General features: G+C 38.3%; 1 protein-coding gene across 2 annotated transcripts in view; it reads right to left on the minus strand.

The window, feature by feature from the left end:
- Positions 1 to 17,782, minus strand: part of LOC113066332 (piezo-type mechanosensitive ion channel component 2-like) — a 113,548-nt gene that overhangs the window by 22,112 nt on the left and 73,654 nt on the right. For both annotated transcript variants that reach the window (XM_026238234.1, XM_026238233.1), the window contains exons 19-33: positions 16,673 to 16,833; positions 13,877 to 14,053; positions 13,664 to 13,786; positions 12,407 to 12,607; positions 8,823 to 9,027; positions 8,290 to 8,391; positions 8,048 to 8,213; positions 5,510 to 5,753; positions 5,126 to 5,222; positions 4,739 to 4,904; positions 3,884 to 3,973; positions 3,303 to 3,424; positions 2,457 to 2,528; positions 1,861 to 1,964; positions 88 to 208 (exon numbers count right to left, since the gene is read on the minus strand). In XM_026238234.1, the coding sequence (XP_026094019.1) occupies positions 88 to 208; positions 1,861 to 1,964; positions 2,457 to 2,528; positions 3,303 to 3,424; positions 3,884 to 3,973; positions 4,739 to 4,904; positions 5,126 to 5,222; positions 5,510 to 5,753; positions 8,048 to 8,213; positions 8,290 to 8,391; positions 8,823 to 9,027; positions 12,407 to 12,607; positions 13,664 to 13,786; positions 13,877 to 14,053; positions 16,673 to 16,833 (2,151 nt within the window). The remainder of the gene's footprint in view (positions 1 to 87; positions 209 to 1,860; positions 1,965 to 2,456; positions 2,529 to 3,302; positions 3,425 to 3,883; positions 3,974 to 4,738; positions 4,905 to 5,125; positions 5,223 to 5,509; positions 5,754 to 8,047; positions 8,214 to 8,289; positions 8,392 to 8,822; positions 9,028 to 12,406; positions 12,608 to 13,663; positions 13,787 to 13,876; positions 14,054 to 16,672; positions 16,834 to 17,782) is intronic.

Consider the following 17,782-nt stretch of genomic DNA (forward strand, 5'->3'; position numbering starts at 1 on the left):
CTATCTATCTATCTATCTATCTATCTATCTATCCCCATGAGTGCTGAGGAAGAATATGATTGGTTCTGTCCAGATGTATAACCGTACCTTCCTTTTGGTTCTTCTTGCTTGCTCTGCCCTCCGTGTACCTTTGCCAGAATCGCCGTCTTTCCTTACTTTGCTCTTTCATGGCAGTTTTCGAGTCAGTTATCCAGGCATGATACACAAACTGAGAAGAAGAGGATCGGATTAGACAAAGATATGACAATGCAGGAATCCAGATAGGATAGTGAGCTGCTTTTGGGTTGGGTGTTTATTTGCTATATCTAACTATAGTTGGTATGGTTTGAATCAGTCTTTGAGCCCAATTTAAGTGCCTCTCTAGTGAAAAACAAAGAGTCCTATACACATGCAGGGTATAAACTTGCACTCTGTACTGGTCCTTTAGCAGAGCCGATAAAACAGGGTGTTTTAGGAAAATTCCTGTCAATCAAAGATACCAACACAATACACAAGACAGGAAACCAGCTTTAGGGGATGTTTTGCTCCAAAGGACAGACATTCTGATTGTGGTGTCGGGTCTCATCCAAAGAAAGAATGATTACACTGTTCACAAAGGAGAAAAACACAGCCTTTGTTTAACTGGCACAACCAAACCCCAGAAAAACCTCCCAGAAAAATGTCTGCAACTCACATGCATCAAGGGCTGGATGATAAAGCTAAGAATATTATATCTTATTTATATTTTCACTCGTTTGATGATACTTCATTCTTATCAGGTTATCTATCTATCTATCTATCTATCTATCTATCTATCTATCTATCTATCTATCTATCTATCTATCTATCTATCTATCTATCTATCTATCTATCTATCTATCCATCCATCCATCCATCCATCCATCCATCCATCCATGTCATCAAGGCATGTTTCTCAGACAATTTTTTTTAATTGAATCATTTTCATTTACATGATCCAATATAACAAGGGAACTCTAAACCAGAGTTTAGAATAAAATTATCAATATGTATTAATGACCAATTAGTCACTGTACTTTAGAAAGTTTTAGAAATAAATCAAACTTACCAATTCTAACAATATTTTTTCTAGCTCTTTCATACTAAGTAGGTAAAACCCGTCTAATAACGACTTTTGGAAACTAATTTTATATTTCCAGCAACATAACTTCATGAGTTTTTAATATATCACCCAGCCCTGAATGCTCCTGCAATCGGCAGCATAATACACTGCATTTCCTTGGCATGCAATGCACCGTATCCGCTCTGTTTACTCAGCAGCCAGATGATTGACGTGCAACTGTAATAATCAGCCATTTCGGCTCTATTAGCTCTCAAGTTAGAGCCATAAATACATGTATATTGTGCAACGGAGGAGCAGGAAAATGCAGTGGAGCACCATAGCCATCGATGCTCATAGAGGACAGAGCTGACACATACTACAGCATACGGGAAGAGAGGAGATATATCAGGCATTGTGAAGTACCTTGGCTGCCCTGATTACATACTGCAGAACAGTTTTGGGCAGTTTAATGACAGACTTTGGTAAAGCCAGCAAAGCAGAGGCAAATTTTCGGATAGCTCTCTACAAGAAATGACAGAGCAGGCATGGGGTTAGTCAGGGTCTGCGCTAGTGCTATTACTGCTCTTCCACGCAGGAAGCGAGCAGTTAGTGGTCTGGTAAATAACGAAACATTGTTAAGTGCTGACGGAATAAAAGAAGAAAACACTGAAACATTTTCGTAACACAGAGCCTTTTAGGTTAAACATGGATTTGTGTGGGAACGACACATTTCAGCACAGTTATACGACTTAAAAATGGGTGCGCATGCAGAAGAGCACTTACGCTTCTAGAATATTTACCTGGAACGCTGATCTTTTGGGAGGTTCCTGATCGTTTTTGTCCTCGTCTTCCTCCTCTTCCTCACTATCTGTCTCGAATAAGTAATAATTGCCACTTCGGACCACTAAAAGAGACAACAAATCACACAGCACTTTTCTATAGAGGTCAACACAATATGCATACCCACAAAGAGTTCTTGACATTAAAAACTATTAACATAGTTAACATATATATATATATATATATATATATATATATATATATATATATATATATATTTATTTCTGTAAACATTTTGTTCGCTATTTATTTTAATAAAATATATATATATTTGTATTTTATTTATATTATTATTTGATATTATTATCCTTAATACACAGAGTAATATGTTAATTCACAGTCATATTTAATTTAATTGAAATGTTAAACAGAAACAAATGATGTTTTGATGTGAAATATTTGAGATTTTGAGAAAGCGGAGACATTAAAGAGATCTTCTTTTCCCCTTTCAGATGTGAATTTGTGCTACAATATTCAGATCAACGTTGGGATCTTGCGAAATGAATAAAAATAGATTTTAATACAGAAAATTAAATAAAGGGCAGGAGACACTAACTGGACGCATGGTCAACCCAAGGCTTCCACCACTGCTTCCTTCTGTCTTTCTTCTTCTCCTTGCTGTTCTCTCCTGTAATGTGGAGAAATTGTTCTGTGAACCCATCACACGCTCACACAACACTCCTAAAAACATGAAAACCATTTCAAAGAGCGCACATTAACTCAGAGCTCTGGTATGCGCGTTTCATGTGTTTTAGGTTTGATTGCAATGCATTTAACACCGCAGTTAAACGCAGGCACTTGAGGAATTTACGAACCTTCAGTTCACTGACACTGATGTTGGACTAAAGTGTGTGTTTCGACAAAAATACAGTCAAACGTGTGTAGGACAACACTCAATTTTTATTCTTAATTTATGTGAATTAAGTTATTGATGTCTGGATTATTCTCAGGATAAAAAATGTGTGTCCCAGTGACTTACTAACATTATAATTAACTGGATACTGAATTAAAAATTTCAGAAGTTAGAAGTTTTGGAAGACGACTTTTCATTTATTTGATCAAAAATACTGTAAAAAATTTGAAATATTATTATCATTTCAAACAGCTGTTTTCTGTGTGAATCTGTGTTAAAGTGTAATTTATTTCTGTGATGCTCCGCTGTATTTTCAGCATCATTCCTCCAGTCTTCAGTGTCACATGATCTTCAGAAATCAGATATAAATATAAAATATAAATCTTTTATGACATTATAAATGTCTTTGCTGACACATTTGATCAACTTAATGTGTCCTTGCTGAATAAAAGTATACATTTCTTTAAAAAAAAAAAAAGAAAAAGAAAGTTTGTGGTACTTTGGGCCTGAGGTGGGAAAACATGCTATTTTTAAGTTGTGTAAATATACCTTCATCATCGTCCTCTTCCTCCTGGACTAGTGAGTGACTCTCGCCACTCTCCTGCACCAGAGACAGCATCCTCTCTTTACCTCTCTTAAACTTCTGCTGTCGGCTCTTGATGCGGTCCATCCTGAGGGAAACAGACGGAGGAAAGCGGAGAAGTTGTTATTTTGATTCCTCAGCCTGTCTGCTTGAGCTGCCCTAATTTAGCTGTTCTCTTTAACACAATTAGAGTCTAATTGAAGATCAAGAGTCTTCATGTCGGGGCTTGTGTGGGTGTGCAGGAGGCACAGAAACAGCCTCGGTCTTGGCAAGCCTGAGATATCCTGCAGATGTGACCTACTAACACACTGTTACAACTCTACCGCTCTTCTGGAAAACACTGGTTAAACAGCGGCTCTCAGGTGCTAAAAGTGCTGGATAGATGATAGGAAACACTGTGACAGTCAAGCAACAAGCAGCAATCTATTTGTTCCATTTGTGTGTGTTCATGCATCAATCAGCGCATGATTTCAGAGGACTGCGTGAAAAGGGAATGCAGCAGTTGGCAGTGAACAATGAAGCATTGTGAGTCCCACACTAAACTCACTGTCTCTTCAGCAGATCCATGGACTTCTTCTCTTCTTCTATTCTGGCTTTAACCACCTTCACAATGGTCGCCTGAAACAACTCCGCTCCTCTGACAGACAGACAAAGAGAAACAGAGACACAAAACAGAGAAACCACAGTCTGAATACGTCTGGAGCGCTCTCATCATACAAAGTGTTACATTTCAGCTTCAGATGAAGCAGAGTCAAATGTACTCTTTGTAGTGCTTTTTTATCTTCATATATTTATTTATCATTTCGTTTGTTTCAGAAAGCTGTCATGGTGTATTTTACTGTGTGACAATTAAAATATTTCTTAGAAGTTAAGTTAGAAATAAGCAATAACATAATAAACAAATGTAACCAAATCTAAAGTTAAAAAAAAAAAGCTACTACATTTCTTATTGTAATTTTGTTTAACAAAAAAAATAAATTAAGAAAAATATAAAGACATAAAAAACGATTAAATTAAAAAAATAATAATAACAATAATAAAATAAATAAGATAAAATAAATATATTTTTAATTAAATTAAATAAAAAAATACAATAAAATAAAATAAAATTTAATTGAAAATAATAATAAAATAAATAAAATATTTTTTTTTAAATTAAATTAAATTAAACAAAAAAATACAATAAAATAAAATAGAATTAAATTAAATAAAATAAAAAAATAAAATAAAATAAAATAAAATAAAAAAAATAAAACTAAAAAATAAAATAAAATAAAATAAAATTAAAAACTATAATAGTAAATCAAAGGTACTAAAGCAACACTGGTTGGATGATTACACGCAGGCAAACATGAGAAGCGACTGAAAGCGAACAGCAGTAGCTCAGAGCATGTGTGTGTACCTGGAGGCGAGGAGCTGAGAGGAACGGATGTCAGCTACGACGTGCAGGAAGTAGTAGCTCATGAAGACCCTCCTCTGCAGCAGCAGGAAGGCGAAGCAGATGCTGTCCCAGATGATCCCGGCCTCGTCACTCGGCAGCTCACACTGTTTATTTGCGTTCTGCTCCGCTGCGAGAGAATCATCACAATCTAATCAAGCTCTGCTGCACACTAGGATATTACAATTTTGGTCATTAAAATGAGTTACCTATTGATGCTTCTAAAGCTTTTCAGTCATTTATTTTCCAATTTTATAAGTGGATTTTTACACAAATGGTTTTCTCAATCTGAGTGGTGCATCATTTTCTGTAGATAGAACAGTTTTCAACATGGAAAAGAAAATATCTTACGCTTTGAATATCCTTGAATAGTGCAGGCCAGACTGAATAACTGGATCAGCCAGCAGTGATTGGCCACCAGCGCTTTAATATATCCACACGCCGCGATCTGAGAGCCCAGAGAATAAAGACACAATCACAACCTCTCTGAAGAGCATAGAAGTGAGATATTTTCACAGGTGTGCATGTGCTGCATGTAATTATTCACGTCTTTCACACCCTCTGAATTCAGACCCACAAAAATGCAGAGCGCTTTAAACAGAGTTATGATTTATGTCGGCCCCTGGCTGTTCGAGACATCGCTCAAGCTCATTTAGTACAACAGCTTTGAATGCAGTGAACTATGACTGAGTTAGCATTGAATCATGGATTAAAGTGGATTTATGAGCTACTCACCGAGAGAATGTTTTTCATGGTGATTACGAAGACGTTGTATGCTATGAGGAAGTCCCAGTAATGAAGGATGCTTTTGATTGGCTTCAGTAACAGCTCGCCCCCAAAGATCAAGAAGTAGAAGCAGGCGACCAGGTATCCCATACAGAAGATGCTGATGCGTGTGGTGCCCGTGATGAAGATGATGGTGAGGACGAACCAGAACATGTAGCTGAACATGATCACCTTCAGCATATCCAGATACGACCTGCAGGACACAGAGAAGGTAAAAAGTTTGTATTTATGAATTAAATGTATACTTTTGTTGATCGAGGATGCATTGCATTGATGAAAAGTGCAATTAAAGGCATTTATTATGTGACGAAATCTTAAAATTTGGAATAAATGCTGCTCTTCTGAACTTTCTGTTCATCTGTGAATCCTGAAAAATAAAATGCATCACAGTTTCCACAGAAATATTGAGCGGCACAACTGTGTTCGACATTGCTAATAATCAGAAATGTTTCTTGAGCAGTAAATCATCATATTATTCTGATTTCTGAAGATCATGTGACACTGAAGACTGGAGGAATGATGCTGAAAATACAGCGGAGCATCACAGAAATACATTACACTTAACACAGATTCACACAGAAAACAGAGGATTTACACTGGAGTTATATTCACAATTTTACTGTATTTTTGATCAAATAAATGCAGCCTTGGTAAGCAGAAGAGATGACTTTCCAAAAAACATAAAAATCTTACTGATCCCAAACTTTTGATATATATGGATCATTATTATTGTTCACATACTGTATATATAAAGATAAGAATAAGAAAATATTGTCTTTTTCATAAAGTTCAAGAATGCGGTGGTATGATGATATTTGCTACGAAAGGCAGTTATGAGCCATTTTTGCTTATAACCTTCAATCCCAAATCGTTCTGCGTCTAAAGGCAGCGTTTCCTCAGAACGAACCTGTAACACATTAGCAGTTACTTAGATTTACTGGAATCTGTATAAGGACAAAGAAGTGGAAAAATTGACTGCAGAAGTCTAAAATATGATCAGAGCAGCAGACAGGCGTCATTAAAATCTCCAAATTCCTTCATCACCATCATCGTCTCTAATTGTTTGGACTGGCTGAAGCTGGAGAATCACAGTGGTTTTTATACAGCTGATGGATGACTCGCTCAAAGATAAATGATCTAGAATCACTTTTCATCATCTCGTTTTTCTCTACCTTAATAAGCAGAGGAAGCTCAGCTGATCCCGAGACCACAAACATTAGCAATCTAATCACGACTGAAGTGTTTTCTGGCTTATACTGGATGACAGAGTGAGCAATCAGAGTTTTTCTTTGAATTGTTAGTCTGCATCAACCCTTTTTTAAGATGTTTTTTCCCATGTTTATAATTCTGTAATTCTGCGGCTTGGTTTCAAACATTTTTTATTAACAGAAACTGGGAGTCGTGAAATAACCGCTGGTCTATGTGATGCTGAGAGGAGAACTAAAGGAATACATATCATTCATGCCGTTTCTGTTTTGATATGGTCCTTTAAAAGAAGTATTTCAAATGAACAAAGGGTGACGTGAATGGGTGGATATAAGAATGAAATATAAATATGCTAAAGGGTGATGCACTGAAATTTTGTCAACTGGAAAATTCGTTTTAGAGACCGGAAATCAGAGAGAAACAGTGACTTAATAAGTGTTCATTTCGTGACACAATGTGGATAAACAGATAAACAGTCAGCTGTGTGGACACTCGTGCTAGATTAACAACACTGATTTCTCATTTTCAATCGAGACTTTAATATCAATTAAAATGATACAAATAAAATTAAATAGTTATTTAAAGGTACAGTTTGTAGGACCTGCCACTAGAGGGAGCACTATCAAAACAATAACAATCGCTTGGTTTGATGACGCTATGAAGGAGTGTGGAAATATGGGATTTGTTGTCTTCTATCCAACCGCTGAGGGCCATCAAATCAGACAGAAACATAAATTATGGATTCAACGCGAGTTCAACGATTTGCTCGAGTAGATTACATACGAAGTCAATGCAAAGACGCGATCAGACTATGGATCAGACACGTCCTCGTGTGGGTCTAGAGATGCGATCCCCTGCGTTTGGCGTGAATGCCCCATAATACTAATCTTGGTGATCCTTTTAATAGCATACATTTTCTGTAAAGATACGAATCAAAACAACTCACATGTCAAGTAATACACAAGCGAGATCGGCATCTCTTTCTAGTTGAAGTTTGTCGCGAAGCTACTTCCGCATTTGTCCACAAAACTGTTGTCATGTTGTTTCTACGTCCGATACAGTAGGTGGTTTTTTTTGCAATAATATTAATACAGATATACAAGAAAACTACTTTAAGTTAAAAAAAACGTCATTTTTGGTTTTGGTTTTCAACCAAGTGCATCTTGAATTTTCCTTTCAGTTTTGGCCCAGAATTCTCACTATGATGCATCACTTATACTAAATATATATATATGGAAATTGATTCTTGTAGTTCTTCTGCTGTTTGTGTGAGATGTTTACCTGCAGTGGATGAAGTCGGGCACAGGGTTGTGCTGGCTGAAGCTGGCGGCGTCCAGATCTCGACAGATCTCCACATTATCACCCGCCAGCAGCTGCACGGCCGTCACGCTCTCCTCCTCAAACACACGCCCCTGAATCGATGCACACAGCAGCAGCATGAAGTCATCTGCAGAGAGAGAGAGAGAGACAAAAGATCAGCCAACGTGATGAGAGAGCGTTAACACAGATTCAACATTACTCACAGAGGAGGAAGAGGGAGTTGGGTTTGGTGTGGAAGTCGGGGAAGTAAAGCCACTTGATGACGTTTGAGTCCATGTTGGAAGACGGCCGTCTCCACGGATAGTCTGAACCAGAGGAGAAATATTAATGAAATTCTGAAAAAACAGTCAAGGGTCGTCTTGAAGACAACTAAGAGTGAAATAGCCGTTTGGGTGCCATCAGAATGAGAGTCCAAACCACTGATAAAAACATCACATTAAGTCCATCAGTTAACATCTGGAGTTAAAACGTCTTAATGCTGGATTTGTTTCATCTTGTGTCTTCTCCAGATGTTCACTGATGGACTGGAGTGCTGTGGATTATTGTGATGTTTTTATCAGCTGTTTGGACTCTCATTCTGACAGCACCAGCAGAGCATCAACTGATGAGACACTGATGCAGTGCTACATTTCTACAAATCTGATGAAGAAACAAACTCATCTAGGATGACCTGAGAATGAGCACATTTTTATTCATTTGTGAACTGTCTCTTTAAGCAGACACCTGTGTGACTCACCTGTACAGGCCGCAGGCGGGATGCCGATGCACATCAGGTACTGGAAGGCTAACATGCAGGCCAGGAAGCAGCAATACTTGGACCAGACGCAGGAGATGGCTTTTCTCCTCCGCTGATACATCACCGCTATCAGACCGAACGCGTGCAGCATGGCATAGAAATCCATCCGCTGGCCGATCACATTCACCGCTAACAGAAAACAGGTCTGGAGGAGCAACATTCAGCCACGGGTTTCAAATTTGGACAATAATGGGTGCATTTGATACCATCACTATACACAAATAAAAATTCAATATCATCCATCCATTACCTTCACACTCTATTGTGGTTTATCTGTCTCAACAGTGTGTTAGCAATCTGAGCTTCAGATGATAATCTATTAGAGACCGCCTCACAGACAGAGAGTAAATCATTGTCTGTACAAAACCAAAATCAAAAGAGAGAACTTGATTCCTCCTCAGGAACTCGAGCTGCATCGAGAAACACTTTGGGATGCCCCTGCGGGACCACGTTCTGAAGGACATGTAAAACAGCCCAATGGAGCAGCGGGACGTCACGAGTGGGGTGACGTGAGCAACCAGGAAGTATAAAAGCACATCCGGCAGACGCGCAAGTTAGCTTCTGCTCTTCAGTAGCGCTCTGTGTATGTGTCAGTCCTATTTACTGTTGTCTGTCAGTCACAAGCATTCATTCATGCCTAAATCAGTAAAGAAATCATTGTTGTTTGCTTAGGAGTGGAGCTCGAGGGGGCTGATTGTAATGACGTCAAGCTTGACTACTCTCATTGCATGTGCTCTACTCTCGCCTGGCTGTGTTTGATGAGAGCAGCCAGGCTCGCCATCCCAATGGCAGTGGTCCCATTGTTGCCGAGGCACACCATAGACTGTTGTCATGTGGATTAGTGGAGGGATCTGAGATGGATTCGTCCTTTTCTCAGTCCTCACCCACTAGATCCATGGTTCCCTCTCAAGGATCGGAAGCCCATGCTGTGGTTTCTTCCCCAGCGAGAGAGAGCCAAGCACTCCCTTTATCCTCTTCTGAGGAGATGGATATTATGAGTGAGGAGACAGAGGAGACTGTGGACTCGCCACCACAGTCCCTCACCTATGAGGAGCTCATGGAGATTGTGACTCGTGCTGTAGCCAAATTAAATATCGATTGGCCAGCTAAGAATCAGGATGCTCGTCCAAAGAGTAAATTGGATGAGCATTTCCTGAGGATCCATATCACAGCCTTCACGACGGAGCCTTTCGTTTTCCTCAATCTTGCTTGCAAGCTTGCGAGCTATCTCTCCCCATCTGTAGCATTTTCCCTGAAGGCCCCGAAGCTTCCCTCCAGGATCATTAGACTGACATCGAGTCTGGTTGGGAAAGCTTATACGGCAGCAGGTCCGGCTGGCGAATGTTTCCACACCATGGCGATGTCGCAAGCATACAAAGCTGACTTGCTAAGGGACCTGGATGACAAGGGGGAGGAGGAATCTGGCGTGGTAGCCAAACTGCGTTGGGCCACAGATTCGTCTCTCCAGGCCACCAAAGAAACAGCCAGAGCTATCGGCCGTTCTATGCAAGATGAGGAAAGATTCTTTCTCCTAGATATCCCCGCTCTCGCCCTCTGGCCTTTTCGGTGGCGCAGTTACGCAGTCGTCGATAGGTTTCAGGAGGCGAGGAAGCAAGCGGCGATATTCCAACGTTTCCTCCCTCGTTGCTCCCAGGCCCATGGAGCTGCTGAGCAGGAGCAGCCCCAGCCATCAAGCTCCTCATACTGCCAGTCTCAAAAGCAGAGTGTTGAAGCCCACACCCCTCCACAGAAAGATTGGGGATTGGGCGATGCTCTCACTTGGGTTCTTCTTCCGCCTCTCTCTCTTACAGTCATAACTTCATCATTCCAAAGAAGGATGGAGGCTTGCGTCCGATCTTAGATCTCCATCTTTTTAACTGCACTATCAAATGGCTTCAGTTCAAGTTGCTCACTATCAGGCAAATAATATCTCAAATCCAGTCTGAGGACTGGGTTGTTACAATAGATCTCAAAGACGCTTATTTCCATGTTTCCATCCTTTCTCAACACTGGAAGCAATCGGGGGGAAGCATACCAATATCTAGTTCTTCCCTTTGACCTATCACTCTCACCCTACACTTTCACGAAATGTGTGGATGCTGCTCTGGCTCCTCCGCATACTCAATTATACCAACGGTTGGTTAATACTAGCTCAATTGGAGCAGATGGTGGCTCGGCATTGAGATGTCATCCTCGCTCATACGAGAGACCTGGGGTTAAGACTAAAGATCAAGATAAGTGTGCTTTCTCCGCTACAGAGAACCACTTATTTAGGGGTGCATTCAACCCCAATTCAGGCACGCTTGTCTCCTGCTCGTATCGAGTCAATCCTCACAACAGTCAAGAGAGTAAGAGAAGGCCAGTCACTCACTGTTAATTAGTTTAAAAAGCTGTTGGGTCTGATTGCAGCGGCATCCAACGTGATACTCTTTGGCCTGCTGTACATGAGACACTTGCAGTGGTGGCTCAGAACCAAGGGATCAATTGGCGATGCTTACCTGCCTTGGACATGTGGAAGAAACGTTGGTTCCTAGCTCAAGGCCTGATGTTAGGGGCTCCTTGTCGTTGTGTAATGCTAATGACAGATGCCTCTCTCTCGGGTTGGGGGGCGGTCATGAGTGGCAACTCTGCCCAGGGTTTGTAGGAAGGCCATCATCTCAAGTGCCACATAAACTGCCTGGAGATGCTAGCCGTGTTTCAAGATCTGACACACTTCCTTCCAGACCTAAGGGGAAGCTACTCTCACTAAGAGCAGTGTATATTCCTGGGTATCTCAATCAAGGGGGCAGACATTCTGTCCGGACTGTCGCGTTCTGGAGAGAGTAGCCAAGCCAAGTAGATGTGCTCAAGAAATACATACACAGGCAGGAACTTGCTCATATGGCGCAGTGGATATTCTCTGTCCCAAAGCGTTTCTTGATGCAGCTCGGTTTCCTGAAGGGGAACGGCTCCAGGTTACATATGTAACCATGGTTCCCCGAGGGAACAAGACGCTGCGTCTCTGTGCCATGCTCCCTGCAGGCGCTACTTTATCGAAGCTAACTTGCGCATTTGCCGGATGCACTTTTATACTTCCTGGTTGCTCACGTCCCACTGCTCCATTGGGCTGTTTTCACGTACTTCAGAACGCGGTCACGCATAAGAGTTCCCAAAGTGTTTCTTGACGAAGCATCTTGTTCCCCCGGGGAACCATTGTTACATATGTAACATGGAGATGTTTTGCCAATGCTTCAAATCAGCATACTAGAATTATTTCTGAATATCATGTGACACTGAAGACTGGTGTAATGATGCTGAAAATACAGCTGCACATCACATAAATAAATTAGACTTTAACAGAGATTCAAATAGAAAACAGCTGTTTTACATTGTAATAATATTTAATAATTTTTACTACTGTTTTAATCAAATAAATGCAGCCTTGGTGAGCAGAAGAGACTTCTTTAATAAAAATATCATTAACGAAGCTCAGACTTGTGAATGGAAGTCTATGCATACATTAACAGACATAAAGCTGCTATTACCTCAAGACCAAATTTGTAAAAGAAGTAGTTGATGAAATATTTGGCGCAGTTGAGGATGCCGTCGTCCAGATGTTGACGTGTGATGTTGTGAAAGATGGTTCTTGTGACCGGAGGAGTGAGGTTGTTTTTCATCCGGTAGAAATCCTGGTGACGGTATATGGTCACTTCAAACGCCAAGAGGGCCAGCATCAGTAGGTTATTCTGTGTGCCGAAAATAAATTAATAAATAAAGGGAAAGGGACAAATTATGAGGTGTATGCAGGGTCTGAAATTAACAAGACAAGAGACAAATGCAAGTATAAATCGTCAAATTGTAAGTTGCTAGTGTCTGGTAACTTTATTAGGAGCTGATGGATAAAATCTTGATTAAATGTTATTTAGAGAATCATACTTTGACACCTTTAGCTAAATTCTGGTGAAATTTTGTAGCCAAAAAAGGTAAATGATCTATTTTCGACAGTTTGGAGATGTATGAAGCACAGCTCACACAGAAATAATTTTCCAACCAAACCACTTTTACAGTTATTACAGTTAAATTTAAAACTTAAATCCAAAATAATAACAACAATTATAATAACAAATAAAATAAAATATAACAACCTTTTAATTTTAGCTAGCTGCAAAGCAATGTACTTTTGCCTTGATGTACTAAAAAATTAAAACCAAAACCTGGAAAAATAAAATAAAAACTAATATTTTCTGTTTTAATTTTAATTTTAAAATGTTATTATGTTTAAAAATTATTTTAGTAGCTTTTTTTAAAAAAATATGTCTATATTGTTTATAAAAAAAATTGTATTTCGGTTTTAGCTATCTTAGTAAATCAAATTAAACTAAATACTAAAGTTAAACAAGTTAAATTAGCTGTGTATATATATATATATATATATATATATATATATATATATATATATATAACAACTAACAAAATGATATCAGTAACGTTTATTTTATGTCAGTTAAAAATATGTTGTTTTAATGGTTTTTATTTTAGTTTCAAATTCAAATATTAGTTTTAGACAACTATAATGATCCTGGTGGCATCACGTGGAATTATTACAATCCACAAAAATTATCTTATTTACATTTTTGTGTGTAGTTTTACTGAATTAGCATAAAAATAATAATAATAAAAAAGTCTTAATAATCCCACTTTCCTAGGGATAAATTATATTTTGAATAATAATAAAAGCAACATCATGCAGAATATATTAATTGGCCGGTCACTGTGTTTAGACGCTGAGCACATGTTGGTACCCTCAGATTCTCCAGCAGCGGAGAGAACTTCCTGAGGCCGATCCAGTTCGCCGGATCCACCGGGCCGCTGTAGAGCAGAGATCTGGCCATGTCTGAGCGCTGAGCATCTGTGTAGTTCTCCGGCTGGAGGAGAGAAGAACAGACTGAGACCAGAGCGTGTGTGTGTGTGTGTGTGTGTGTGTGTGCGTCCCGTCTGAGTGTGTGAGGACTCACCATACTGCAGTTCCTGGAGTACGAGGACGGGTTGATGGAGGTCAGCTGGTACAGCATCTTACAGACGATGATGACGCAGGTCCAGACGGTGCAGACGCTGGACGCCAGAGGTCTGAACTGACTGAAGGGCAGAGCGAAGGCCCAGCTCACCAGGAACACATAGTTAAACAGAGACACCTGACAGAGACACAGAACATGTGGATGAGGAGGATGCAGCTGTCCGCTGATCTGAGATGCTCTAGCGGCTTGAACAGTGTGCTAGGTTTTCACATTTCTGGACATTTTTAGAAAGCCAAATGTAAAAAAAAAAAAAAAAAAAAAAAAAAAAAAAATATATATATATATATATATATATATATATATATATATATATATATATATATATATATATATAAATAATAATAATAATTGCTGTTAATAGTATTCATCCTCTGTTTGACTACGTCTTGTATAATTTTTTCTGAAAATGTCTGCCATATGCATGTAAACTGACAGTCACCGCTGATGAGCTACTACTAAATATTGTAGAAAAGTTGCTTTGCAATGATTTATATCGTAAAAAGTGCTATACAAATAAACTTGAATTAAACTTGATAAATAAATAAAAAGATAAAATTTAAAATTGGTTAAAAATAAAGAATTCTTAAATTCAAAGAAACAACTAAAACTGAATAAATTACAAATAAACCAAATAATAGATAAGACAAATAAACAAGTAACAGAGAGTAAAAACAATCAAGCTACATATAATCTAAATAATATCTTAGACACATTTTTAATGTGTCACAGTATAAATTGGTCTTCAAATAATAAACAATATAGATGCCATTTAAATTTCAGTTTTATTGATATTTTTCTATCATTGAGATACTATTATAGGATTTTTTTATATTTTGAATTAGACTTTTATTTTTACATTTTCTGCTTTTGTGTTCATTTGAAAGTTTTAGTAATTTTTTAGTAGTTTTTGTTTTATATATATATATATATATGTGTGTGTGTGTGTGTGTGTCTATATAGTGTTTATTAATTTTAAATTTTTAGTTTTAGTTAATTTAGTACATCAAGTTAAACTAAATGGAATTGAGAAATATCACCTTTTAAGATGAGTTTAAAGGGTTGGTTCATCCAATAATCAAAATGATGTCATTAATGACTCACCCTCATGTCGTTCCAAACCCGTGAGATCTCTGTTCATCTTCTGAACACAGTTTAAGATATTTTAGATGTAGTCCGAGAGCTCTCAGTCCCTCCATTGAAGCTGTGTGTACGGTCTACTGTCCATGTCCAGAAAGGTAAGAAAAACATCATCAAAGTAGTCCATGTGACATCAGAGGGTCAGCTAGAATATTTTGAAGCATTGAAAATACATTTTGGTCCAAAAATAGCAAAAACTATGACTTTATTCAGCGTTGTCTTCTCTTCCGTGTCTGTTGTGAGAGAGTTCAAAACAAAGCAGTTTGTGATATCCGGTTCATGAACGAATCATTCGATGTAACCGGATCTTCTTGAACCAGTTCACCAAATCAAACTGAATCGTTTTAAACGGTTCTTGTCTCTAATACGCATTAATCCACAAATGACTTAAGCTGTTAACTTGTTTAATGTGGCTGACACTCGCTCTGAGTTCAAACAAACCAATATCCCGGAGTAATTCATTTACTCAAACAGTACACTGACTGAACTGCTGTGAAGAGAGAACTGAAGAGGAACACCGAGCCGAGCCAGATAACGAACGAACGACTGACTCATCGGTGTTCGGATCACCAATAGTTATTTCGGACAGTTCGATTCAATAAACCGGTTGAAGAAAACGGTTCACCGGTTCTTTTGCGCTCGACGTAATGGCGTCATTGTCGATGATTGCCCTTGATTCGAGCCTTCAGTTTACCTGCGCCCATAACACTAGCACAGAATCAGTTCAGAATCAATCACCAAAAGAATCAGTTCAGTTCAGACGCTCTGTGTGTCGGTCTGCTTCACGCTGAATCACACATGCGCAGTATCATCAGCTCCTCGGTTCACGAATCGGACGCGTCTGACAGAAACGGTTCTTGACTCGTGAAAGAGTCATTATCTGGCTCGGCTCTGTGTTCCTCTTCAGTTCTCTCTTCACAGCAGTTCAGTCAGTGTACTGTTTGAGTAAATGAATTACTCCGGGATATTGGTTTGTTTGAACTCAGAGGGAGTGTCAGACACATTCAACAAGTTAACAGCTTAAGTCATTTGTGGATTAATGCGTATTAGAGATGCGAACCATTTAAAACGATTCAGTTCGATTTGGTGGACTGTTTCAAAAAGATCCGCTTACATCGAGTGATTCGTTCATGAACCGGATATCACAAACTGCTTTGTTTTTAACTCTCTCTCACAACAGACACGGAAGAGAAGACAATGCTGAATAAAGTAGTAGTTTTTGCTATCTTTGGACCAAAATGTATTTTCGATGCTTCAAAATATTGTAACGGACCCTCTGATGTCACATGGACTACTTTGATGATGTTTTTCTTACCTTTCTGGACATGGACAGTATACCGTACACACAGCTTCAATGGAGGGACTGAGAGCTCTCGGACTAAATCTGAAATATCTTAAACTGTGATCCAAAGATAAACAGAGATCTCACGGGTTTGGAACGACATGAGGGTTATTAAAAACATAATTATGATTTTTCGATGAACTAACCCTTTAATTATACATAATTCAAGCACTACTTCTAGAGCACACAGAGCAGTGTAGAGCAGCTAGAAACCACATGTGTCCAGGAGCGATCACGAAGCTGAGACTGCTCCTCACCTCTCTGACTGAGACCCAGATGATGTAGGACGAGACGATCTTGATGATGTGGAGCTCCAGCAGCCACCAGATGAAGAGCTGCAGCTTCTGAACACACTCCAGGAGCTTGAGGAACAGCACGGTCAGACGCTCCAGCACCAGATGCCACTTACTCTTCAGCTCTTCACACCAGAGAAACACACGCATCACTGACAGAAACACACCAAGACTTTACATTTTCAGATCAAGATCCAGAGGTGCTGCTCTGAAGAACACACCAGTGCTGTTTCTAACTAAAACCATTTGTGTTATTTCCATTCACTGAAATAATATATAGCTGAAAACCAAAACCACATAACAAAATGACTAAAACTTAAGCTAAAATTACAAAATATAAAAATATGAAAATATAAAAATAAAAGCTCATTGGAAATATGAATAAATATTATAATACAAAAATAACTTAAAAATGCTAACTGAAAATTATGCACCTTAAAAATCAGTTACAAATTTATTTAATAATCTCATTTAATAATCCTAAATTTTGCAATCTGAAAAAAGATGCACCTGTATTAAAATAAGTTAAAATAAGTTCAAGCTGCCTTGACAACAAATTGAAATAAAATAAGTTTAAGTATTTAAATTACAAAAACTTAAATGTAAATACTATGTACTTATTATAGTAATTACAATAACTATGTAATAACTAGGTACTAACCCTGAACCTACCCCTAAACCTAACCCTACCCCAAGTAGTTACCTTGTGTTACCAGAACTTTCTTAGATAAATACACTGTAAGTAAACTATAACTACATGTTAGTACAAGTACTGTAAAATAAAGTGCAACCAACAAAAGAATATAATAAAAGCTAATTCAAATTAATAAATAATACTAATAAAAGTACAGAAATAATACTAAAACAACTTAATAGTGAGAATAAAAATAAGCTCCAGAACCTGAAAAAAGATGCACCTATAGTGTTAAAAATAAGTTAAAACTTGAACAAAATTTTAAATGTTGCCTGAACTAGTAACTAAAATAAAATCAGTTTAAGTTGAATACTAAAATAATGGTATCACTTTACAATAAAGTTCCATTAGTTAATGTATTAACTAACATGAACAATGAA

This window comes from Carassius auratus, chromosome 49, assembly GCF_003368295.1.
Source record: "Carassius auratus strain Wakin chromosome 49, ASM336829v1, whole genome shotgun sequence".
NCBI classification, from domain to species: domain Eukaryota; kingdom Metazoa; phylum Chordata; class Actinopteri; order Cypriniformes; family Cyprinidae; genus Carassius; species Carassius auratus.